The 25,771-nt window shown below is 33.9% G+C and overlaps 2 protein-coding genes across 4 annotated transcripts; both read right to left on the bottom strand.

The window, feature by feature from the left end:
• Positions 1-1,217: 1,217 nt before the first annotated feature.
• LOC110626547 (MMS19 nucleotide excision repair protein homolog) lies at positions 1,218-17,604 on the bottom strand. Of its 3 annotated transcripts, XM_021772513.2 has the most exons (20): positions 17,409-17,604; positions 16,902-16,964; positions 16,764-16,818; positions 16,367-16,464; positions 13,757-13,912; positions 13,556-13,615; positions 12,745-12,933; positions 11,442-11,495; positions 10,261-10,347; positions 9,423-10,143; positions 8,520-8,896; positions 8,135-8,208; positions 6,898-7,000; positions 5,544-6,433; positions 4,256-4,331; positions 4,057-4,168; positions 2,328-2,404; positions 1,903-1,983; positions 1,583-1,662; positions 1,218-1,488 (listed from the first exon to the last, which is right to left on the bottom strand). In XM_021772513.2, the coding sequence occupies exons 1-20, from the start codon at positions 17,478-17,480 to the stop codon at positions 1,455-1,457; spliced, it is 3,459 nt and encodes a 1,152-aa protein (XP_021628205.1). In that variant the 5' UTR covers positions 17,481-17,604; the 3' UTR covers positions 1,218-1,454. The 3 variants fall into 3 exon arrangements, 2 of the variants coding, with proteins under 2 accessions (XP_021628205.1, XP_021628207.1); XR_006352561.1 differs by lacking the exon at positions 2,328-2,404; XM_021772515.2 differs by lacking the exons at positions 16,902-16,964; positions 17,409-17,604 and having other exon boundaries at positions 13,757-13,908; positions 16,764-16,804.
• A 5,052-nt stretch (positions 17,605-22,656) lies between these two features.
• Positions 22,657-25,730, bottom strand: LOC110626014. Its single transcript, XM_021771739.2, has 4 exons — positions 25,214-25,730; positions 24,199-24,309; positions 23,167-24,109; positions 22,657-23,077 (listed from the first exon to the last, which is right to left on the bottom strand). The coding sequence occupies exons 1-4, from the start codon at positions 25,487-25,489 to the stop codon at positions 22,857-22,859; spliced, it is 1,551 nt and encodes a 516-aa protein (XP_021627431.1). The 5' UTR covers positions 25,490-25,730; the 3' UTR covers positions 22,657-22,856.
• Between the last annotated feature and the right edge of the window lie 41 nt (positions 25,731-25,771).

The raw sequence follows: 25,771 nt of genomic DNA, 5'->3' as shown, positions 1-25,771 counted from the left end.
ATCCATTGCCAGAATTGCCAAATGGAAGATCACCCTCTTGTTGGTTACAATCTCTGAAGGAATGAAACTGCTCTTCGAATAAAATCTTCTTTCATAGTTTTCTTTTTTGGTACAATTGTAAGACTGAATATTAATGAGTTAAAGTCCATTGTTGTTTTTTTATATAATTTGATATTTTGTTTAATAACCCCTTCTGAATCCAAGCTGGATAGTTTACGAGTAAATTTGCATTTTGCTGCCTGGTAGTATGCTGAAAGAGCCAAGGGCTTGTCGAATTACTTTCTTTCAGGGTTTTGAAACATCCTATTAACGATTTTCTTTTTTAGTTGCTTCCGCCCTGAACATAGGCCGATTCATATCTTTTTTATAGGCAAAGTCTTTCCTCACAAAATCCTGACCTTTTCGAGTAAAAAATAAATGAAGTTGCAATTGGCAATCAGGCACAGATTCTTGCTCATTGAATATCTCTATCTATATATATATATATAGCTGGGTATAAAATAAGTTACTATTTTATTTTTTTAAAATATAATTTTTGAATAGAATTTATTATTAGATATTGCTAACATATGATAATTAGTAATAAAATTTTAAAATTTTTTTATTGTAATTGAATTTGATATATTGATTACTATTTTAAATTTGAAATTTTATAGGAAATATATATATTTTTTTAATAAACGGAGTAATCCGATACAACTGTGCAGGTAAAGTACTATACTTGAAGTACTTGAATTGAACTTGTGACCCGGCAGGAAATTGAAGATTGGTCTTTGTGTTCGACGAAACCAGCAAAGTCTAAGGCCTTGCATGTCTCTCAGGTCAAAACCTTGCTGATTTTGTTGGCTGCAATGGCTTCTGCAGATGCTGGGAAGACGATTGAGAAGCAGCGGCTTCTTGGTCCCAGATAAATGGTTCTCCAACCGGGTCGCCCATCTCCATTGTTGAGCTTGAGCCTTTGTTTCTTAAAATGGATACGTCTTTTATGTAATCTTGGGCCTTTCGCCTTGTGTAATCTTTCAAAAGAAATAATAATAATAATAATATCTTCTTTGAAGGATAGGCTTTCCTTCCCCCTTCAAATTAGCCTTTGTTCTTTCCAAAGGGCAACTCTAAATTTGCCAAAAGCATCCTATGCTACAGTCCCAAACGGACCCTAATCAGCTTAACCCGAATAACAACGTTTCCTTTTGCAAATCTTAGTATAACTCCTTTCATGCAACAATAAATGGGCAGCTTCATTGTTCCATAATGTAACTTACTGCAGTCGACATTGTACAATTAAGCTATTTATGCAGTCAACTTGTACATCAAAACACTTGGAGAACCTTATATGAGAAAAAACTGCAGTTTGTCTGTATAAAATATTTACTGTGGAGACATGAAGACAAAAAAAAACATAATCATGTCACCAGATTCGTCTTGCAAAGCCAGAATGAGAATGCTTGTGTTCTTCAGAAGTGAAGACTTCTTGATGCAATTGATGCCCTAATTTTTTATTTAAAAAAAAAACGGAAATCAATGACAATGATTCCACAGCATATCATTTCAAGCTACACCATTAAAGATCTAAAGCACTGACCATGCTTGCCGGCACCTAACAGCTTCTTGACGAACAGCCCTCTTTGGATCATCAAGTGCTTTAGAAATTGCTCCTAATACCTGAAAATGAATAGATTCAGACAGCTGGATAGCTCTTCTCAGCAGCATATGGGCGTGACCATCAAGTGGCATGATGAAAGTTCAAATCTCTCAATAAATTGGGGAGATTGTCCCATAAAACAGGCAAGAATTGAGTTATCAATGAGGTTGAAAATCACATCCTAGTCCAATTCTCCAGGAAACGCGAGTAGCAAAGTATACACCTATTGAAGTGTTAGCCAACAATGTGGTTCGACTAACCTGGATTCTCAAAGGGTAAATTCTTGTGTGAGGCAGTTCCGACATGGCAACAAGACATTGAATTGCCGTCTCTCGGACAAGCTGTGAAAAAATCATCAATAATTAAATTGTCAACATTATTCAAGAGCAAGGATTAGAAAATCACATGTAGAGCAGAAGTTGAAAGTCAAAATCTGGCCAATTAAATTTAAAATCAAATCATCTAGAGTCAAACGACAAGGATTTGAATTTTACAGAAGCAAACCCCAAAGAGTATTTATCAAGTAGTGCAAAGCTGTAATTATAGTGGAAGGTAACATGCCATTTACAAGAATGAAAAAAATATGAACTAGCTTCACATTGCAAGGGTACAAGTAGGCAGAAAAAAGAATGATTTTTTTAAATTTATTATTATTATTACATTTTTTTGAGGAAACATATATTACCATCATATGAGGGTACTCAACAAGTTCAATTAGGCATTTAATGATAATGTGAGCATTATCAATCGCGGCCTCTTTCCCTGCATGCACAAGCAGATAAAGAACATTACATCAATAAATGTAAGTAGAGAGTCATCATGACATTAAACATAATCTAATAGTACACAGGTGATGATCCATGCAACATAAAGAACTTTTTCCACAATTTGTCAGATTTACAAATACCATGGAAGAAAATAAGAACTGTTAAATGCCCCAGACTGGGCTTTTTTTCCCCTCCAAATTGCCACATTGGTTGAGATAGGGGTAATGTACCTTTTTAAAACCTTGGACACTCCACCTCTTGAGCTAATTTTTTAGAGCGAGTTAGACCCATCCCATTTTTTAAAGAAATTTTAGCAATACCAGAGGATACTGCATAATGATTAGAAATAAAGCCCAAGAAGAATTAAGAATGGTCAACAACTGGTGAGCTTAAGGCACATACTTTGGAAAACTAAATCCCTTACCAGACTACCTTTAGAAGCTTAGAAGTGACTAATAAGCAGATAATTCCTGCCAGTAAAATAACTATTGAAAAGCAAGCCTAAAGATATGGAAGTTCTAGATTAGGTTAACTAATAAGAAGAACAAAGCCAATAAAGCCAATGCATAAGGACACTAATAAAAAAAGAATTTTACGAGAGATAAGGCTAATCAATGACCCAGCAAGTACAAAATCTCTTGCCCAGAATTTTCAGCAGTGCATTTGACTTCTTATATTTCTTCTTCCATATAGCAGTATCCACCCATGATAGGAAATAAAGATAGAAGTATGACATACCAACCTTCCAGTGGAAGATAGCAAGGAAAGCATTAACATCGAGAAGATCAGTTCCATTCAGAAGGAAGAAAATCAGTTCTCCAGGGCTCTTCCTCTCATTAAAAACAACCATCTACTTCTATAAGTTTCTATAGCCAAGGAGTCCTTTGGCATTCAATAATCAAGTTGGAGAATGAAATAGACAGCTCTCCTGACAAAACCCTCTTTAGCTTACATATTCAGAGACATTTCTGATTTTTCTACCTTTTCTTTTTTTTAGAACTTCTATAAAATATTTGCTAAAGCTCCCATTTTCCATTTATGGTTCTAATGAGGTATTGAGGTCTGGATTCTTGATATTCTACAGAGAAAAGAACAACATTGTAGGTTGTCTTCAATTAAAAAAGATGCACAATTTTATTTGGCAGTAGACAAAGCCTATTCCTACCTGCACAATAACAATATCAAAAAATTGGATTGCTCTCAAAAGCTTCCTACTAAAACAGCAAATGGGTGAAAAAAGGAAAGGGAAAAATAACTCCTCAGAACGGTCCACATAGAAAAACCATAAAAAAAAACTTTCTTCAGAGTAGGAATCATACTGCTCCAGACTCCATTGTCTTCTAAGTGCAGCTCCTTGGAAATCTCTTACAGAGCCCCAATAAGGAATTGGCAGTGTAGTTAAAATAGTAGCTTCATTAAAAAATTGATGCAAGGCTAAAAATTTTTATTTCCTCTCACACTCTGTATACATGTGACAGTAGCTCAGGTAAAACATAGATAAGTAAAGACGCACAATTGTTGTGAAATAATGTCCCAAGTTTCACACTCATCATTTCATTACAAACAAAAAGGTACAAGAAAAAAATAATAAAAACTTCTCTTAAATTTATGTTAAACAGAAATGAATAATGATAAAAATAGACTTACCATTTTTATGTGTGAGTATTCCTGATAAGACCAATAGGAGACCATACATGATATCTTTATCCAAAATATCCTTGCATAACAAGGCTAAGCCGTCCAGAAGTAATGGAATTAACTGAAGAAAAGATACCTGAATGAAATAAGTATATGCTTCCTTGATACAAACCTAATGTACTGGAAGTTTTAAGATGTCAAAACAGACCTTCTTTGCATCATTCAAGACAACGCTTAGTGGAGTATCAATTATAACATGAGCAAAAGCTCGATACAGCATAGATCTGAAATCACAGCACTTCATGTTACTAATTTAGAAACACTGAAACACACCTAATATAAAAATAAAAAGATAAAAGAAGAGAGAAAGACATTAAGAGAAAATAATAACAGCAGCAAAAAAGGGAAACGAATAATAAAATAACAAAATATGCTTTTTCAAAATACCAGCAGTGATACTCAATGTGGATGTCAGTAATCAAGTAGAATATGACAAATTCATATGATAGGATACTGATAAAGAGAGTAAAAATGTAACACAAGCTTGCTTAAGACTTGCAATGAAAAATAAAAATTCATGCAGATTCTTTCAGCCAAAGGTTACAGAGTCCACCAATACTTGAATCACTCAGAATATAAAACTAAAAAGAGATCTCCATGTTGAGAATCACAAGCCAAGGAGTGTGATCAACAAAAAGGCAGGCCTGCATATTGAACTGGGCTTCCCATCGCCATTTTAGTTTGATTTGCCAATACTCATATGCCTTTATAATTCTCACCTGCTGCCAACGTGGGATTTTGTTCCCACCCTCAATATTCCAACACTCCCCCTCAAGTACAACCCGGTTCAACTCAGGCTTCACAGTTCACAAGCCCAGTTATCACTTGTTATTGCACGGGGTGCCCATATAACTTTGGATCTAGCTTCTCTAGGCTCTGCCCTCGTGGTCTAGCTCTTTTTTGACTAGCCCACTTGGTTCACCCGAGTCTTGCACATCTTTGGCTTGGCTCAATGGCCTAACTCCTTCAGGCTCTACCCTCCAAGTTTTGCATCTCTTTGATACCAAATCGGAAATAACAGGCCCATGAATATGGACCATCAAACAATTATGCCTCCATACTGAAATAAGCTTGAACTGAGCTCTTCATGACCAACATGGCCTAAGCCATTTTGGTTCAACACTTGTATACCCTTTATAATTCTCATGCATTCCCAACATGGGATTTTGATTCCCACCTTCAACATTCTACCCCCCCCCCCCCCCACACACACACACACAAAAAAAATGATAGGACATGAAAGGAACAATTAGGACAAATAACACAGAACTATGATTTTAGTTTGTCTAGAAAAAGCCATTATCAAGCAGAGAAATGCAGCAGTCAACAATATATATCATGATTTTACGCATCAATAGTTCAGTACTCATTTGATCAACAGTACACTGCCACAAGCTTAACAGTAAGCAACTGATTAGTTCAAGAAAGGGCTTTACCTTGAGAATGATGAATCAGCTTCATTTATTAATGGCTGCAGGATAGGCATCAAGCTAGAGTAAAACCGTTGCTTGTAAAGTGGTCGTATTATTGCATGGAATTTGCGGTTCAAACAAAGTTCAGAATCGGTCATAAGAATTTGAAATGCGTCTGCCGAAGCTTTCATCACAGAATGATGCACATCTTGTTTGCAACTGTTTTCTGAGACCTGTTTCAGTGGTAAGGTACCAATTCCACTATCCAACAAGAAGCACTTTAGGAAAACCATAGTTATGTTTTTAGCCTTTTCATGGCCTCGCATAAGCAAGCCCTTCCCTACCCATGCCAGTCCAACAATGACATTGATTTGTTGCAGTCCATTGCTTGCAGCTCCCAGGCATAAATTAGGGAAACTGATCTCATCACCATTGTTTGTTATACCATGTCCCCCCAAAGGAACATTGTCAAAAGACTTTGAGCTAAAAATTATATCAATTGCTTCTTCTAAGGTACAATGACCTGAAATACTTGTACCATTTGACTTCAGATCCAATTTGTTAAGCAGAGAACCCAAGGCTTGAGCTGCAGTAACGTAACCCTTAAGCAGAGCAGTTATAAATAAATGTAATACTGTTCTTGTATTTGGAATGTGTGTTTGTGGACGCACTGCTATAATCACTGAGGCAAATAAAGAAAGAATCCATTCATCTCTTGTGGAAAATTTGTCTGTTTCTTGAGTTGGCGCCAACCTTTCCCGTTGGACTGAAATGTCAGACAAGGATTCCTTCAGTTGTAAAGAAGGGCTTGAAGAAAGTACACTAAAGGCTTTATGAATTATCATGTTCTGGCTTTCCACTGAACAGCATGCAACTGCAAGCTTCATAAACTTCATTGTAACATCAATAAGCTCCTGATGATAGGTCAAAACTTGGTTATCACTGATTCTCAAATTACAATAATTTTCACTTAAAAGTTAAGAGTAGATCTTTTTTTCTCAGTCTACAGCGCAAAATTAAAGAGTTTTGCTAAATTACAATTTAATCCTTGTAGCTAGTGAAACCTATATGTTAGTCCCTGTAATTTTGTATATTTCAACAATTTAATCCCTGTAGTTTAAATAAATACAGCAAGCTAGTCCTTCAGTAAAACAAAAATGATTTAGTTGTATTTTTCATTGTAAGGACTAATCCGTTGATTTTCTAGAATTATAATAATTAAATAGCTGGCTTTTAAAAATACAGGAAGTAATGAGTAGGTTTCACTAAACTACAGGGACTAAATTATAGTTTACCCAAGAGTTTTTCCCTCACCACTAGTAAAATGAAAATTAATGGGGAAATTTGAAAGGATCAAATAGCAGGCAGCATTACTTACTTTTTCATGCACCCGAACACTGAAAGCCATACAACTTTCAATTTGGTTCCATATATTGACCACAAATTGCAACACTTCCTCAAGTCCTTCGTTTTTCTGGATCCTGGATCCATTCAAATAAAATTATAAGGAGATAAGCAAACTAAAGCATTCCCTCCATCCCAAATTCCTCAACCCCGAGTCCCCACCCCACCTTCCCAAACAAAAGAACAAGTTTTAGCTCTTAAAAGACCATATATAGCCCCATTAAAGACCAGATACAGCCCATTCTGCCCCACACCTGCTCTTCCCCAAAAGTTTGTCTAACTAATAGAAAAGAGTATGGGTACAAGACAAGATGGTGGGAGAGGTTTTTTTAGAGAGAGATTCCAATGTAGTTCATCATATGCAGAAGGAAAATATGATGTTTGAATCACAGAAAATTGATTGGACTAGAACAGAAAAGCAGAAAACATTCTGTAGGTGCAAAAGTGGAGACCTAAACTATTACAAAAGACAAGCGAAGACTTGCAAAATACTGTCAGAATTGTGCATGACTGTTAATGAGGAAGGAGGATTTTATTTCAGCCTCCTACATCAAAGATACCAGAGATATGCACAAAAAGAAACAAAACCCTTACATTCTGTTTGGATCTTTTTATGGGAGAGAAAGGAAAATAGAGAAGGAATTTTTTTCTTAATTTTCCATCTTTTATTTTCCCTTCTTGTACTTGGAAAAGAAGAAAAATAAGTTTGTTTATTTTCTCTCCTAATTGGAGAGACAATAAGAATTAGAGATCAATAGGCATGACAATGCAGGAAACTAGGAATATTTGGCATAGCTCAGCTAGAACACATGAGCAGGTAATAAATAGGAACATTTCAAGGCAGTTGGATACCATGGAAGCATCTCATTAGAATAACACTCGAATGGCCAAAGGAAAACAAGCATTAATTTCTTTCCTCCCTCTATTCTCCTTCCTTTCCCAAACAAAGGAAAGTGAGAATTCCATTTTATTTTCCATCCAAACAGAGAAAAAACTAAAATGAATCAAACTTAAAAATGCATCAATGCTCAGAATCATTTAATCTCGTCTAGTGAACTGCCAATATATACAGTGTGATAGTTGGAAGCTAATAGACCATAAGTAGCAGATATCAATAGGCATGATAATGTGGGAACTAGGAACATTTGGCATAGCTCAGGTAGAAAACAGGAGCAGGTAATAAATAGGAACATTTCAAGCTAGTTGGATACCATGGAAGCAACTCATTAGAATAACATTCAAATAGCTGAATTATGATCTCTGCTGACTTTTGATGCCCTTCGACCTAGCACCATAAAAATTACATATTAAAAAATTATTCTGGAAGGGGGGGGGGGAATAAAACTTCAGAAAAACACACCATGAACCTCACAACCAAGTTGGTGCTGTCCAAGGACATTCTATTGATAATGCTCAATAAATTTGAATCATGGGCATATTCCATAAATGCACATATGATAGACAACATTAAGGGACTGGGCATAAAGGTGTTGAATGCTTGAATCATTCTCTTTTTCAATAGGGAATTGGTTCATGTGAGATTAATAGTTCTATCAGACCAAACTAATGTATAGAGACACCATTGGCTATACATACATAAAACTCAGATAGATTGGTGAGTATCATTTCTTCCAGCCAAAGAACAATTTTCAGCATATACTTCTGTCCGCTTGTACTAATGCTAGAGATGGCTGTTAGTTTGAGTGGCCATGGCATACTATTATTGGCAGATAATGCCAACAAAATGATCTTATCAACAACTATATCCATATAGCTTGCTTGCTCAGACTCATTGCAACCATGAATAAAAGAGCCAATATTTACTAGTGCCTTCAACGCATGTTTCCACAACAATGTCTTGTTGAAATCCACAGTGATGATTGACATGAATGTCATCAAGACATCATCAAATGTTGACTTTGACATTAGCAAATAGCCTCCAGGGAATGTTGCCAAAATCTGCAAACCCTTCACTGCATACTCAAATATTAAAAGCAATATAATAAAATTTCTGATTTTGTATTCTTATCATTAATAAAAAGAAGTATCACAAAGGGTAAAGAATGAAAAGAAAACCAGTAACTGCACAAATTTAAGGATCTTTTTGCACCATAAAACAGATTTTTTTTATTCCTCAGCTCTTGCTCACATTCTATATCCAACAACAGTAGCATGTCCAGATTTACATCATGTATAACAAATAATTAGCAATTAAATGTGCGTTTAATAATGCCATAAACACAAAACTTCCAACAATATATAATTAAGCACATACAGACACAACAGAACATCCACACTCCAAAAGATTACTGTCTGACCAATAAGAAGCACATAGAAAGTTTAGATGAAACACAAACATTTATCTCTGTGTGTGCACAAGAAAATATCTCCACTGTCCTGCAAACCTAAAGGTGCAGGGACAGTCGATTATAGGCTTGAGTGCCTGCCACATGGGACTTCATCATCCAAAGTTCCAACTATTTATTGTGAAAATATTACCTCCAAGATACATATCCGCATCATAACTAGGTCCACTAGTACAAGTTGCCAAAATAGAACTGAAGATCCTGGTTAAAGAAGTTGAATAGCATTGAAGCAAACAACAACATTTCTCATTTGGAGATATAATTTGTGGCGTGAGATTCTCAGACGTTGTGAACAAATCTCTACATGCTCCAAGAAGTTCGACACAGAGATATAAAGATCCATAACTAATTTTACTGGAGTTTACACAACTGTCATTTGAATGGCAAGCCCCAGATGTTTTTTCAACTGAAAGAACTAGAACCTCCATCAGGCGGGGGAAGAAGTTTTCAAATACCCTATTGCAGGAGGAAAGAGAAGCTTTTGCAGAAACATTAAGGATATGACCAACCATATGCAGCTTCTGCTTGCTTTGCAAGGAAATTGCATTGCAACTCTCGTAATTAGTGATGTTGTTGAAAATCATGTTTACCTCTTCATCACCAATAATCATACTTAGGAACAAATCAGTATTTTGGACAATAACCTTCTCTAACAGCGCTAAAGCCTCTGCTGCTATTTGATTCTTCTGAAAATCAGAATTACTCGTTGGTTCTGAATTAAATGTTGGTATAAGCTCTTCTCCTGAACTATATATTGCATCTTTCAATGAAGACCAAATAGCTCCAGCATGTTTTGCTATTCTGTCTGCTCCAAACTTCAATGTGCAGCAGCTAAGATACTTCAAAGAATCAACCTGGTAGTGCACAGAATCACCATGAACTCACTTCAAATTACAAAAGCAAATTCCTCTGGTCTACCAGGGATTTTTATTGGAATACCAGTAACTGAATTTAACAGGAGTAAAACTGACCTTTGCAGAGGGCAGGGAGGAAGAAAGTTTCTCAAGAAGTAATGGCATGGCAAATGGCTCAAAAAGTGGCGTGGAAGAAAATGCAAGCTGTGAAGAAAAAATGGGAAAAGTGTATTCATGCATACTCAAATATATATATAATAAGTCAAACACAGTCCATAAAACATCAGAGGATTAAAATCAAACAATATGTAGCCTTTCAAGAGTCATAATCACATCTCATCATAAAGTATGGGCTTTCATGTATCTGAATTGATGAGATGCTATTCAATCCAAAACTAAGAGGATGAATATTTGCATGCATCTTTTCATGTTACTTATCGTCTAATATTAGCTAAAGCTTCATTTGTTGAATAGAAATATTTTTTCTGAAAACATTTTGGAAAAATCTAGTAAGCATAGGAAAATTGGTCAACATAAAATGCTTTCTTGGATCAAAGGAAAAAAAGCTATTTTATGGTAAATCACTACCTATTTTCAAAACGCAAAGTTTTTTCTGAGACTTCCATTTTTAAGAATCGCATGCCTAGGAGCATGGTTCATCAAATTGGCAGAGCTACATGTTGAGCTGCACTCTCCACTACCAAATGATTCCTTTTTCAACGCTCATATGCACTTTAATTTTTCTTGTTCACTGTTGATGTGGGACTAATTCCCACAAGCCATATTTTAAAATTCCCCTTTAAATGCTTCCAAGGTTCAACTCAAGCTTCATAGACCCATTTATCACTTGGCATTGCATGGTATGCTTCATCTAACATGTGCTTGGCTCCTCTTGGCTGCCCTCAAGGTCTAACTCACTGTTCTAGCCCATGGATCCATTAGAATCCGACTCAATTAGCTTAGCCCACTAGGGCTTGAACCAACATGCTTTTGAATCCCGGATTCACGGCCATTAGGTGCACCACCCTGATACCATGTTAAGAATCATGAATCCAGGAGTGTGGATCATCAAATTGCAGAGCCTAATGCTGCCTGAATTAGAGTTGAAACCAGGCTCACATCACCAAAATGGCTTGATTTGCCAACACTCATATACTCTTCAATTTCTTTCTACATTGTTGATGTGGGACTTGTTCCCGCAAGCCACATTCCAACATCCACATGCTTGTAACAAGAAAATATTCACAAATAGATGTCTTATAATGTAGCAAAAGTTTCAACGAGGATCTAACACATACCATTAATGCCCTTGAGAGATCATCCCTTTGCACATCAATATCCTCAGCTTTTGGCTGGAAATCAAAGGAATAAAACAACTCTTGTAACAAATTATGACATTCAAGTACATATTACATAGAAATCTAAAAGGCCTATAAACATGGCAACTAGAAGGGGCATAAAGCCATAAACAATAAAATCATATTTTTATCAACATTCACATACCACCAATGGTTCCAAAGCATATTCAAATCATAGAAGGTTTGCTATTTTTTTTTCCTTCCCCCTTTTCTTTAGAATAATCTTCCATATGAGCACCCCACTTAAGTAGAACCAAAGGATGAGAAAGAAATACTCAATATTGTACTATACACAAATCAATTATACTAAACTATGTGGTAATATATATATATATATATTAGAAAATTAAGCATTTAATTATTTAGGAACTATATTATTATTCTTTTACAGCAACATTAGTATTATTATCATTACTTCATCATCACCACAACTATTCAGGTGTATTATATTTATTATTTTCCTAGTATGAGTTTATTTGGTACCGCTAATTTAATTTCATTTTAGTATTTCCTAATTAGTTATCCACCCTAACTTGTATGGGTTTGGAAAGGAACTTCTCATTGAAACAAGGGAGTTTAAACCATTAGATTGGCTCATTGCAATACCATTCTCAATGAAGTCTTCGTGGTTGATGTCACTGATTTCCTTATAGTGAGGAAATCATAACAGAGGATTTTTGCAGAAAGTCTCAGACTTAATCTACTTTCCCCGCCCTCTGCTACTCTCTCTATCTCTCCACACTATCCTTTCCTTAATTTTTCTGGACTTCCTCGGAGAGTTCAATACATGAACTCACTTTCAGGAGAACTTAAAAATAGCCAAGGAAAAATGAATTAACATATCATAACTGAAAAAACCCAATTGCCTGTTCATTTAGCATTACTCAAACCTGAACATAGCATTAAGCATTAGTCTAACCATAATAACAAATGTATGACTAACTATAATGAAAGTGGTTTTGACAAACAACTTGACCATTTCACATAGACAGCGTCATCCAATGTGACTCTTAATAGACAATGTCATCCTCATATATACATGATGCAAAATTTGATTTCTTATTGTGGCAAGTATTAAAAAAATCCAACATAACTCGGTTAATAGACAATGACATCCTCATACATACATGACACAAAATTTGACAGTCTTCTTGTGCCAAGTGTTAAAGAAGAAAGATTAAGCAAGTGCATACAATACAATCGAAATACTTCTACTAACAGAAACAAAGTGTACTAAACTTACGTGTGTAAAATGAATGGGAAAGTAACAGCCCAAAATGCCAAAAAGGTCACCAGCAAAACTTGAAATTGGACCAGAAGGATCTGGAAATAGTTGAACCAGCAGCTCCACAATGTGAAATGTTAGCATTAGACATTGAGGATCCTTTTCTCCATCAATAGCTTCACAGATTCCATAAATAAGGTCCTCGCCCTGTACAATCAATAATTCAATCAACATCAGGACAGGAAAAAAAGGATGGGACATGACTAGACATCACTAATAGAAGAGGCATATTGGAAGGGGAGAGAGAAGAGGGAGGAAGCCAGGCTTAACTCAAATGTACCTACAGCAAAGTTGCAGCCTTGCAGGGGGTTAAATTCATTAATAGAGTAATAAGAGCAGCATCTCACTTCTAAAAAATTTACAGTAATCTCAAGAAAAGCTAAAATTGAATGGAGACTTGGTTACAGTTTAGAATCATAAAGATTCCATTCCAATCCAAGTCAATCATAAATAAATCTCATATTTTTCTGGTATAAGCATCAAGTCTTCAAATGCGTAAATGAGTTTCATGGTTATTCTGTACATTGTTTGTGAACAATCACAGACAACCATATGGATATCATTTTAAACCCAAACAAAAAATCAAATCATCTACAATTTTCCATACTATTATGTTATAAATGCCTGAGGTTCTCAAGAGTCAGGACATGACATGATCTTCTTGTATGTGCATATTTCCACTTCCAACTTGTAACCAAGCACATGTGAAAAGACAGAAGCCTATCACTTCAAAGTATGAGACAAGGTAAAGGAAGACCAAGAGTGATACCAGTGAAGCAGCAGCTTCAGGATAGTGTTCCAGTAGGCATTCCAGAAGTTCAAAGCAAAGCTGCAAGAAGAAATTAAAGGTAGACCAACAGCTGAAAACTCACAAGGAATTCCATATGGAGCAGTCAAAGTTTTCCCATAGAAAAGTTTCTTCTAACATTATATGTGCTAGAACTAACATTGCTCATCTAAACCCACCCACCTTCCTGTCATGCTGAGCTAAAGATTGCACCTGCAAATTCTGTAAATAAGACTTAGCAACAGCTTTTGCATCGATGTTAGTGACTATACCAATACTTTTCCTCCTCAACAATGCCAAGCAACCAACGAGTGCACCACGTAAAGCTCTCCAATCTGCCTGATTATGTACAACATCAACCATATGATTTTGATGCAATTTAATAAATGATAAAAGTGATCACCGCAACAGCAAGAACTGAAATGAAGAAAAAGCTTTAGAACATAAAACCAAGTTATAAATCAGCATCTTGGAATAACAATCTAAATAATGGAATTATTTCCCATGTTTGACCATTTTCACAGATGAAAGGAAAAGCAAGGGATAACAGAATAACATAGAAGCTGGAATTGAACATATAAAAGTTGTGTTTGAAATGCCCATCAGAGCTATGCTAACTATCTCTAGGATTGAAATCAGTAAACACATTAAAATAAGCGGATACCTGGTAGAGTTAGGAACAGAATAAAGAACAAGTCAACAAAATTCTCAGTGACAGGCAGCTAATTCAGATTTCTATTAAAATCAACTCCACAGGAAATACAAAGGACTATTCAAACAATAGGCCAGGAATACCCATCCAGCACTAACTAGCCCAGCTCAAGCCGAAAGGAAAGAGAACTTCACATAAAATTCTTCAAGATGCCCTCTAGCATGCCTACAGTGTGTATTTATATAACAGGAAGGTATAACAGCACAATATTCCTTCATGAATGCACCAGGAAATCTTCTTGAAAGCATAATCTCCCCCCTTGTCTTTTCTACAGCTGTCCCACTCTGGATTCTTCTACTCCTTTACCCTTGACATTCTTCCTATAGTAAACCCTCAGTGACTTTGTGACTGGGCTAACCAGGCCCAATGCCTCTTCTGGGATGCTTCTATTAATACCTATCTTCCAAATGTGATGATTAGAAGAATTTCAAACTCCTTAAGGCTATGATACATAAAACCACTATTTCAGAAATATACCCAAACCTCACTAGAGAGACCTGAACCAAAGGTTTTAACTTCCAAAACTCTTCTATGACATTGACAGGGATAACTCCATTGCCCACTCCAATTATAAATGTTGGCCAGTTAAAAACCTTTGATAAAGCAAACAATATTTGGTATTCAGGTACAGAAGTTCGAATTTGAAAGTATACATTCACTTTTCAATTTTTTTCTGAGAGAACATCTCATTAATTTGTATTAGTGGTTTTTGTCATCCACTAAACTTGCTCCTCTAAACTTCCCCAAGCATAGATCCAAGCACCTGTAAATCTTGTTCAGCTAAACCTCAAACTGAAGAAAGGCTCTCCAATTTTTGTATTGTGCCCTTCCACAATGAAACAAGAATAAACTCCTTGCTTTGAAGAACCAAATACCATGTAAGAAAAAGGAAAATAGAAAAACTATTATCTCAAGCTCAAATCACATAAGTGCAATGCAAGAAGGTAAGCCACTGAGTTGATACTCTCCTTACACTTACGAAATCTACACTATTGTCCAATTTCTAGCAGTCAAAACAATCAAGAATTAGGATTTTGTATTGCACCACAAAGACATGCAGCTTACAAACAAGCACTTGTTTTTCAAGCTTCCTTCACACTTAATGCAGACCACAAGGATACTCGAAGAAAGAGATTATAGATGCCGTTGTAGGGAAACAATATTAGCGGTATGGGACTCCCAGCAAGGACAGATGAAGTGCACCTTTGTTTATCTTTTATAGTATTTAGCTAGCACTATTATTCTTGTTAACTAAATCCCCTTCAGATGTAATTTCTTTTTAGTAGGAACTGCTTTCATTAATAACTCTGTTTTGGCTATGTAACCTCTCTTATTTATAGAGTCTTGTTACATGAATCAAACAAGCAAATTTAATCATCTGGAGGTTTGAGACTCTCTCTTCCAATAAGCCTTGAGGTTCAAGGGCTCCTTCTAACGAGCTCTCTATTGACAACAACCATAGGTTCTTGGCATGGCAAAAATCGAAATAAAGGGAAGGTTCTGATTGGGAAGATTTCTCTATCACACGATCCTTGACACGCAAACTTAACTAAAGACTTCAAGGTAAACATCAAAATTGACCAGAAAGAAGATTTTAAACCAATGGAAGAAGTTAAATAGCAGCAGTTCAACTGAATTGAAGTAAAAAAATTTAAACATGGCATACTCGTGAGACTGGTTGCTATTATCAATTAAGACTTGTACAGATTTTGCTTTGAACATGACATACTCAAGAGACTGGCTGCTATTCTCAATTATGACTTATACATATTTTGCTTTTATATCTCCTTTGTAATGTGGATTTTTTCACAAATTCTCCAATGGAAATCCCAGCTCAGCTGTCAAACATGCTCTTGTTATAATTATTGATAGAAGTTAAAATTTATATTAGTAAACATTCATTATTGTTCTGAAACATGAGGAAAAGGGATAAAATAGAATGAGAGATCAAGAAAGAAAGGAAGCACATAAATTCATAAACATTAGAGAGACCTAGAACATGATTGAAAAAATAAAAAGAATATTCCATATACAATGTCCTAGATATAGATTATGTTGCTGAACAATAGAGTACGACTTACCAGTCGCTCTGTGAAGAATGTTATCAAGCTATGTATAGTTGCATTGTCTAGTGGCTTTGATGACAGACGGTTAAGCGCTTCTCCAAGGAGAAGGATGCCTAAGAAGGAAACAAGTGAAAGAGATAATGATTTCTTTTTTTCTTTTTCTTTTTTCATTTTCAAGAAAAAAAAAGACAAACTAGAGTCTCCAATGATATAGCTGAATTAAATTAATCATAAAAAAAAGATCCCAAGAGTTTACCATGTTCTAAATGGGACACTGTGGACATGCAACTCTATATCAGTAATTTCAGTGATAACCCATTGAAGATAAAGCTCTTCAACAAATTTTTTATTTTAATTCATTTACTACATCAATAAACATATAAGTGACACACGTCAAGGTAAGAAAAGGTACCTCTTGCACGTAGTATGTCGTCTGTTACAGTCAAATACATCTCCATTTCCTTAACCTAAGTTTTCAAAAACAATAACATATGATACAGGGGCTGGCACAGTTTAAGCACAAAGATCCATAATAAGTACTGAAGTATACCAATGATCCTATAGTTACTGCATCATTCTTCAAGAGGGAAACAATTGCATCCAGACTTGAAGCCTGTAGTTGACACATGAATTGAGCAAATTTTCCGAAACTAGTCAAAACTAGCAAAATATTATGTTAAACATGCAATTACATGCAGGCTACCTACAGATAAAAGCTTTTGGTTTTTACAATTTTTTGAAAGGAAATTAGATAATGCAGTAACATTGAACTCCCAATTCAACAAAAGTTGCCCAGCTTCAGGTAAAATAATCATTAATTAGTAGACAAATAAACAAAACCATCTCACTAGTAAACAGGAAGTAAATGTGCGTTTTTAAGCATAAACAATAGCTTTCATTCAGAAAAGAAAAACAACAATTGAAATATAATATACTTTAATTGATAAATAATTGAACAATTTCGACCCAAGAACAACTCTTTAAGAAACCTTAATAAAGCTAATTAAACTTGAAAATTAAGGAAGTAATGCGACTAGGAGGAGGATGAGACTTGAACCTGCTGAGTTGGAGAGCGAGACGAGTCAACATAGGATTCGATATGCTTTATCAGCTGGCTCGGGTCTGCCATTCTTTGTGAAGACTAAAGACAGAGACTTTAGGGTTTAGGAGTTTCCAGAGACAAGAAGCAGGGTTTAACGGTTCAGGACTTCAAGTGAATTTGAAGCTCCTTGAGTGGCTAACTCCTACTTTTGTTTTTCCTGTTTTTAGCCCCTAAGGTTTTAGTTATTTCACTTTGACCCTGTAGATAAATACCATTAATCAACTGAAACTACTTTTTTTTTTCCTGAAAAAAAATTATGTCTTTTCTTTTTCTAATTGATAAGTGTGAATTTTGTTTTAGAATTTTTTTAATATAATGAATAAAAAATTATATTTTTTTCAGAAAAATTACACTTAATAAATATAAAGTTACTGAAATATCTCACATTGTACGTCTTTTCAATTATTATTTTTAAAATTATTTTTACTTTCTTTTATGGGATAGTAGTATTATCCAACGTGTTATAATATTTATAAATTTTATTTATTTATCTATATTATAAATTTAAATTATAATAAATATTTATAAAATTAATATTCAAATATAATAATTAATAATCAAATTATTTATATTTTTCATAATGAGTTGATTTTTTAATTTAAAATTAAAATATTTATCAAAAATTATATTTTTATTATAATTAATAATATATAAACAATCTAAATTAAAATATAATGCATGTCAGTAATAAAGAGCTCACCAGATCATTAGAAATGAAAGTTTAAATTATTAAATATTTACCTGATTATTAACGACACCTATTAATAAATATCATCAATCATAAAATAATTTTATTATTTGAAAAATGTATATTATTAAATTATTATCAATTCAATCTTAATTTTAATAAATATTTTTTTTTATCCTTTTCGTGGAATGTTTATATGAAAAAATATATATATATATTTTAAATTCAAAAATTATGTATATATATATTATTAAATTCTAATTGCTAAACACTCTAAATAATACCATGTGATTTTAATGTTATTAAGTAACTGGAATATTTATAATATACATAATATAATATTATGAATTTATATCGTAATTAAATTTTACTAATTAATATTTTATAATTACATTTAAATAAATAATAATTATTCGGTATTATTTTAATATTATTATAATTATTTTTTATATTTTTAAATAATATCTAAATTTATTATTTTAAGAATAGTATATAAAAATTTTAATTTTTTTAATTATTATATATATATATACCAAAACTTATAAATTTAATATTGGATATTGTTAAAAATTTAATATTATTATATTTTATATATTTTTTGAAATTTTCCTTAATTAACTAAAATTAATATAAAGTATAATATTATCATTTATTTTAAAAAATAATACAAGGAGGTGTTGTATTGAATTTACAGTTTTATTTATATAATATTGATAAGATATTCCATGATTATAGGTATAATAGGGATCTGCTAGATTATACCTACTAACGGAAATTTTATATGAATACTCAATCTCTTTAGGGGAGTGCGAGTGAAGAACCGGGTGCTACGATGTCAGATTCTTCTTTTCCATAGGTGGGATTGCGTATCAGTTTATTGGACTCTTGTTACATTCTTGTCTTATGATAACTCATGGCTTATTTTAGGTGATTCTTGTATTACATTAGAGGTCCCTCTGCTGGTCTTCAATTCTTTAGATTCAAAGGTGACATTTGTTTTCACAATCTGGGGCACATGACTCACTTAGATTGGCCTTTTTTTGCTACGTTGTTTCGCCTACTCCTACCCCTAAATGATGACTATCTTGTTCTACGAGCCGCATTTAAAACTTATCGTCGAAACCATCATATAAAAACCCTACTTCTCCTTTAGATACCACTTTTACTTACAACTGATTTCTGTGTTTTGGAAAAGGTTCAACCATTCCTCTTTTTTGTTTATAGACTCCCCTACTCAAGGTAACTCCTATTCGCTTTTTCTCTTATAGCAATGAATAGAAACACTTCTTCCTTTTCCTTTGATGGAAGTTCTGCCTCAAGCTCTTTCTTCAATGGCCCCATTCATCCTCCGGCTCCCATCGTTCCGCTGAGGGCAGTCCATGAAAGTGAAAGCAGCCTAATCAGTGACATCCCTTCCATACTAACTAAGAAAGATATAGAACGTCTTCACAACAAATACCGCATCACTTGAGAAATCTTCCACGTCTTCACTTCATCTCTGAGCGTTCACATAGATGACCAAATCATTGTAGAGGATACCATTATGGTGTATGAAGAACAGCTGAAGGTGGGTCTTCTGTTAACCATGGACCTATTTTTTACTAAAGTCCTCCGCTTTCACAAGCTAGCGGTCATCCAATTGCCAAATTTAATTGCAATTAACATATATAAATAAACCGTCTATTATTTATTTAGTTAATTAATTATTAATAAATAAACCGTTTTCATCCATATATATTTATAAAAATATTTAACTTTATATTTTTATAAATATTTAAAATTTTATTTTTATATTTTTTATATCAATATTATTATATGATATAATTTTATAATAATCATATTATAGCATAATATTAAATAATTTATACTAATTTCCCTATATATATATAATATAAATAATAAAATTACAATATAATTCATATCCTTATTTTAAAAATTTTAATATTATTATATCTTATATATCTTTTCATAATTTTTGTTAACTAATTAAAATTAATATAAAATATAATATTATCTGATGATCTGATATCCAGATAAATAGGGTTTATAATGGGTTCTGTAAAATTGAAAAAGCTTAGATACGGAGGAGAGTATTTCTCTTTTTATATGTTTTATTTTGTCTGCTAGTGACGTACTAACAGAACATATATCGTTGGTCCATCTGTCTCTGCTACGTTGATACGGACGTACGAGAGAATTAGATCTCTGCTCCATACGTAACGGCCTTTGATTTTTCTTGTGCGTGTGTAGATGGGCCCACAAGACAAGTGGATGAATCTTCCTCCTAGTTTTGGGCTGGGCCTGAAGATAGGAACAAAGCTGGGCCCAGAAGGAATTGACCCGAGAAGCAGTGAAGGCTGGGCCGACCTGGTTGAGAAATTCAAAGGGGGTCTGGTATCGAGGATCGAAAGGGTCAGACCTGTCAGTGCAGAGGATGTGTGGGCTTTCAAATGATGAGCTCTTACCGCGGGTTTGGCCCTTGACCGGAATGGAGAAACCCAGCGATCATCATTATCATTTATTTTAAAAAATAAAATTGTCAATTATTTAAATAAATAAATATAATTATAAATAATTTAAAAATTTGAGAGTATTATGGGCAATCTCATTATTCCCTCTTCCCACTTTTGTATATACTATAAATAATTTAAGATTTACAAATGAAAAAAAAATTATTTAATTAAAAATATATATTCAAAATTGGATTTTTTAATTTAAGGATTTAAAAAGAATAGTTTATTTTTATTAATTATATCGTTTAGATACATTTATATGTACTATTGCTCTTATATAATTTTTTTTAATCCATTATAAACCCATAAAAAAAATCAATCGATTTAAAAAAGAACTCTTGAACTGAAAAATAAAAAATAAAATAAATAAAAAAATAAAAGCCCACCTCTCACTTTGAAATAAACCTATGCACACTGTGGGTTTCAATCGTATTTTTCTTATACTATCAAAAAAATGTAAAATACGAATAACTATTCCAAAATAATGGATTTTGTTATTAGTGACTCACGGGTTGGATTTAAAATTAAATCAAATTAAATAAATTAAAAATTAAAATTTTAATATTTATAAAAATCATATTGAATCAATTTTGATCACTATATAATTGAATTGAATCGATCTAATTTTATTCGTTTCGATTCGATTTAATTAATTTAAATTTTTAATAAATTTTTATTTTTTTACACTTTATTTATAATATTTTAAAATTTAATTAAAATATTTTAATCTTAATTATAATTTAATTTTTTTATTATTAAAAATAATATATTAATATATTAATCAATTCGATTCGATTTTTTTTATTTTTTATTAAAATTAAATAAAATCAAAATAACTAAAATTTTTAAAATTAAAAATCAAATCAAAATTTTAAATTAATTTAATTCGATTAATTTTTCGATTTAAACTAAATACTACCTAAATTTTGCCTCCATATTAAAGAATTTATTACTATGTAATTCTTTTTCCAAAAAGAAACCCGTAGAATTAATTAGACTATTTGCCAAAAATAGGCAAAGTTAAAATGGTCATATAGGTAAATGGTAGATTCGAGGTATTAAGAATTTTAAATTTACTTATTATTATAATAATAATGGATTAATTTTCAATTTTACTTCTTTATTTATCGAATAAGTTTAACTTTAACCATTTTAAACTTTTTGTTTAAATTAATTTTAAATTTTCCATTCAAGTTCAATTTAATAAAAAAATTCAGAATAATTTTTAAAAAAAATTGAGATTCTTGATTTTGGGTTAAATCAAGATAACTCAAAAATCAAGAAATTAAGCTTATTGTTTTTAACTAAATTAATAAATTAAGAATTTTAAAGTTTAAATTAGAACTTTTAAACTAATTTGGTAAAAAAATTAACTAAATTGAAATTTCCCAATTGTACAAGAGTGAAAAACGATACACAGCAAAAAAAGAAACAAAAACAGCAATGGACCGGAGAATGCAATTGATTGATGGGTTAACACTGTATAGAGTTGGTTCAATAGATTGGAGGTAATTTCGACTTCCTACTGAAGTGTCAAGAATTCTAGAGAGTAAAAAAAAAAAGTATAAAAAACAGGTGTATTGCTCGAATTTGAATATTATAGAAAAAAATTGCAAAATTCTATCCAGATTTTTTTCTACAAAATTTCATAATTAGCCAGCCATTATATTTGCATACAAGATCTCACTGTTTACTGATTTCCAAAAAGAAATGAAATATCTAAAATAAAGTTTCCTCCAACAGCCCGATGTCCACGTTGATACTGAAGTTTTTTTATAAATCAAAATTATCCAATATTTGAAATTTATTTACTCAATTAATTTAAATTTACACAGGATAGTTAAAGAAGCAAGGGTTTAAAGGTGATTCATACTCAAAATTCAAAGTCAAAATCTTTAGATAAAAGAAAAAAGGACGGTGTCATTCCATCTCATCTCTGGAGAATTTTTAAAGTTTTGTTTTTTTTTTTTTTTCAATTCATACTAGGATGATGAGAAAAAGATGGAGAGAAAAGCAGGCCCTCACTATGTTTGGAATATTAACCCAAGGTCAAAAGTACACATGTTTTGATGATTGACAATAAAAGAGGTTATCAAGCCTCTTACCTCTGTTGCGCCAGTATATCATACAAAGGATTTGCATTCAAAATCTTCAAACATCAAGGAGAATGCTTGTGATCTCAAAACTGTCAGCCAGTGGACTTTACCCATCTCGAGAAGCTTCATCAAGCATGTCAAGAAATCCTTTCTGTGCAGTTTTTTGCAGTGCAGAGACATTTAGACGAATCCCATAAGTAGACGCTGCTTCGAACTTTGTCCACAGCTCCTTTTTCAGAGTATTCTCACCTGGACGCTTCCCTCTCCTCATTGTGCTCGCAGGTTCTTTCCATATGGGGGTGCTTTCTACTGCTGTCAAGCTGCTATCTATAGGTTATATTGAAAAAAGAAATCCTGTTAGCATTATGTTCAACATATGATTTGATTAATGAAAAGGACTGCAAGAAGCTGAATACCTTGGTTACAAGATTTCCTGATTTCGTGACAACCAACTTGATCATTGCGTTCTTTTGTTAAACTCAAGTTTGTTTGATGATCCAAAAGAGGAGCACTGATTGGCAAGAGGTTATCAGTAGCAACTGTATCCAGAGACTTCTCATCTGGTGGCTCGAGTAGAACGCAAGTTTTAGGAGGCGAAAAAAACCAATTAGGGGATGCCTCTATCTCTTTCTTTCCCATCCTGGATTTATAAGTCCATTGTATCCCCATGAGCTCTGGATACTTCAGAGTCAGATTTTCAGAACCTTCACTATCAGAGGAGGATTCAGAAATCTGTGAATGAATTCCAACAGGAAATGGGGTGGACTTCCGGACCATTCCTTTGCCTTTATGAGAGGACTCAGAAATAGGTTCAAGCAACACACAAGATTTTGGAGGGGACATCTTCAAGCATGGAGTCATAACGAGCATAGCATGATCTCGTTTGGAAAAGATTAGAGGCGAAACACACTCAGAATGAAGAGTCCTTTTTGCTTCAGTTACAACTGATTCAGAAGGCTTATTTGGGGTCGGATCTGTAGCTATACCTTCAAGCAAATCATCATTTAAATCTCCAGAAACTGACAGAGACAATGATAGCTCACCAGCAGGATTTGAAACAATTCTTTCAAATACTGATTTAGACAAGTCCTGATGTTTGGAGGATAATGTTTTTGATATAGGAAGAGGCGTGAGAAGAAAGAGTTGTCTACTTCTCTCAATATTACAGTCAGCTCGCCAGGACACAAGAGGAGAAGGAGAGATCAATGAGCTCATCCTTCTTTGTTCTGGACTTCCAACCTCAAAGTTTTCATCGCCATTTATATTGGAAAGAGTTTTATCTGCCGAACACTGCCCTAACTGAGTCTCAATATTGGAAGCAGGGGTAAAGAATGTCTCCTGCAATCTGGAAGCCCATGGCTGCAATCATTGTACATGATGCTCCATGTCATTTATGTAATAGAGTTAATGCAACTTGCACGCAGAAACTAAATTTCCAGAGAACTAACCTTTAAGGATGAAAGCATGTCGGACAAGACATGAGAAAAGGACTCAATTTCTTTTTTTCCCTGTTTGCTGCTGGCCTTCAGTTTAAATGCTTGTGCAACAAGTTCATCAATCTGTCAAATTAATAAAATTGTTATGCATGCATGGAGCATTTTCATTCACATAAAATTTTGCCGTTTCTGGAAGAAAGCAAACTGGTTCCCATTTAATCAATTCTTACAAAGAAAGAACAGATGTATATTTGCCAATGAGATTTGCACAGTTTTCTGCTTCTTCAGGTCTATAAAAATATGCACTACATCTACACTTTATGGCACCGTCACAGGATCATTTATAAGCTTCAAAATAAAGTCAGATCATTTAACCAATCTATTAATCTGTGTTTCCAACGTGCTCCCCTACCTGGATTTCCTAATTTGCTGCCCAAATGAAACTGGTGCTAGGGGAACACATAAGGTTTTGACGCACACATGAAGAATATTACCGGTAAATAAGGCAATTCAAGGAATTTATTTCCATGGCGCATGCTCCAGTCTTTTCTATTCTATTGAAATAGAAGACAAGAAACAAGGAATTGCCATTTATCCAATCATAACAGAAACCACCTCAAATTTTCACGACATCCCTCTATAGGTCCCATATTCCTTTCCCAGTCTCCCCTTTTCTAACTTCTCTATAGAAAGGTTCTACATATAACACATGCAAACATCATCAATCGAAGCAACATTGTATCTAATCAAACACAGAATCATGATCCAACTAAAAGTTTTCACTGAATTATCTAATACGATATGTGAATAACTTGAGGTAATCGGAAAAGAAGACAACGGATCCCAAACTATCACTGATGTCATCTAAATCAGTAAAATCATCAAGTAGCTAAGATATTCAAAACTCCAACATTCAGTTTCGGTAGCTGAGACTAGAGAGACTATATTTGCAAAAGTAATCACAGCATTAGCAAATGTTTCTGAACCCTTCAAAATTAAGAGTTTCTGTTTCTGAAAAGAACTTTACCTGGCGAGTAAGAGAGCAGAGATCGGATTGGACAAGTAAGAGGCGATCGAGATGGTCTTCTCCTCCTTGGCCGCCTTCCTGTTGAGCCATAGTAATACTTTGTTGGTTCTCGATTTGCTTCTCTGAGATCGTTTTCTTATTCACATTAACAGATTTCGAGAATCTTCCTCCTCCTCCTCCTCCTCCACCACCACCATTGTTGCCGTTAGTATAATTATTCGATACGTCCCTCAGTGCTCTCCTCACGGATTTCGCTTTCGCTTCGTTTCTAGCCATTTCTCTCGCTCTACGAACTGCGATCCTCCGTGTCCAGATTTGAATTTGTAAGCAGGCGGGCGTCCTCTTTCTCTTGTCTGCACTCTAACGGGCAGAGCAAACGAGCTGTGGTTTCGGTTTGGGTCGGACCGAGATCTTTAAGGAAACAGGCCCAAATCATCGTGGCCCAAGACCTAAAAAGAATCCACAAATACACTGCACCTGGACACAATTCGTCCCAATGAGTCCCTAACAAGTCGCAATACTGCAGGCTGGCGCGTGCACATTACGCACCATCCGCGC

This window comes from Manihot esculenta, chromosome 11, assembly GCF_001659605.2.
Source record: "Manihot esculenta cultivar AM560-2 chromosome 11, M.esculenta_v8, whole genome shotgun sequence".
NCBI lineage: Eukaryota > Viridiplantae > Streptophyta > Magnoliopsida > Malpighiales > Euphorbiaceae > Manihot > Manihot esculenta.
Note: the sequence above shows the minus strand (reverse complement) of the source record. Positions and strands in the feature narration are given on the sequence as shown.

What these genes read in the sequence shown, in the direction of transcription:
- LOC110626547 (XM_021772513.2), bottom strand. Translation starts at nt 17,480, where the DNA reads ATGGCAGACCCGAGCCAGCTGATAAAGCATATCGAATCCTATGTTGAC. An exon ending in CTGAAGCTGCTGCTTCACTG is followed by an intron (nt 12,934 to 13,555) that starts GTATCACTCTTG and finishes TTGATTGTACAG; the next exon opens with GGCGAGGACCTTATTTATGG. An exon ending in TCTAATGAGTTGCTTCCATG is followed by an intron (nt 7,001 to 8,134) that starts GTATCCAACTAG and finishes GAATGGATCCAG; the next exon opens with GATCCAGAAAAACGAAGGAC.
- LOC110626014 (XM_021771739.2), bottom strand. Translation starts at nt 25,489, where the DNA reads ATGGCTAGAAACGAAGCGAAAGCGAAATCCGTGAGGAGAGCACTGAGG. An exon ending in TCTGCTCTCTTACTCGCCAG is followed by an intron (nt 24,310 to 25,213) that starts GTAAAGTTCTTT and finishes TTAATTTGACAG; the next exon opens with ATTGATGAACTTGTTGCACA. An exon ending in ACATGCTTTCATCCTTAAAG is followed by an intron (nt 24,110 to 24,198) that starts GTTAGTTCTCTG and finishes CAATGATTGCAG; the next exon opens with CCATGGGCTTCCAGATTGCA.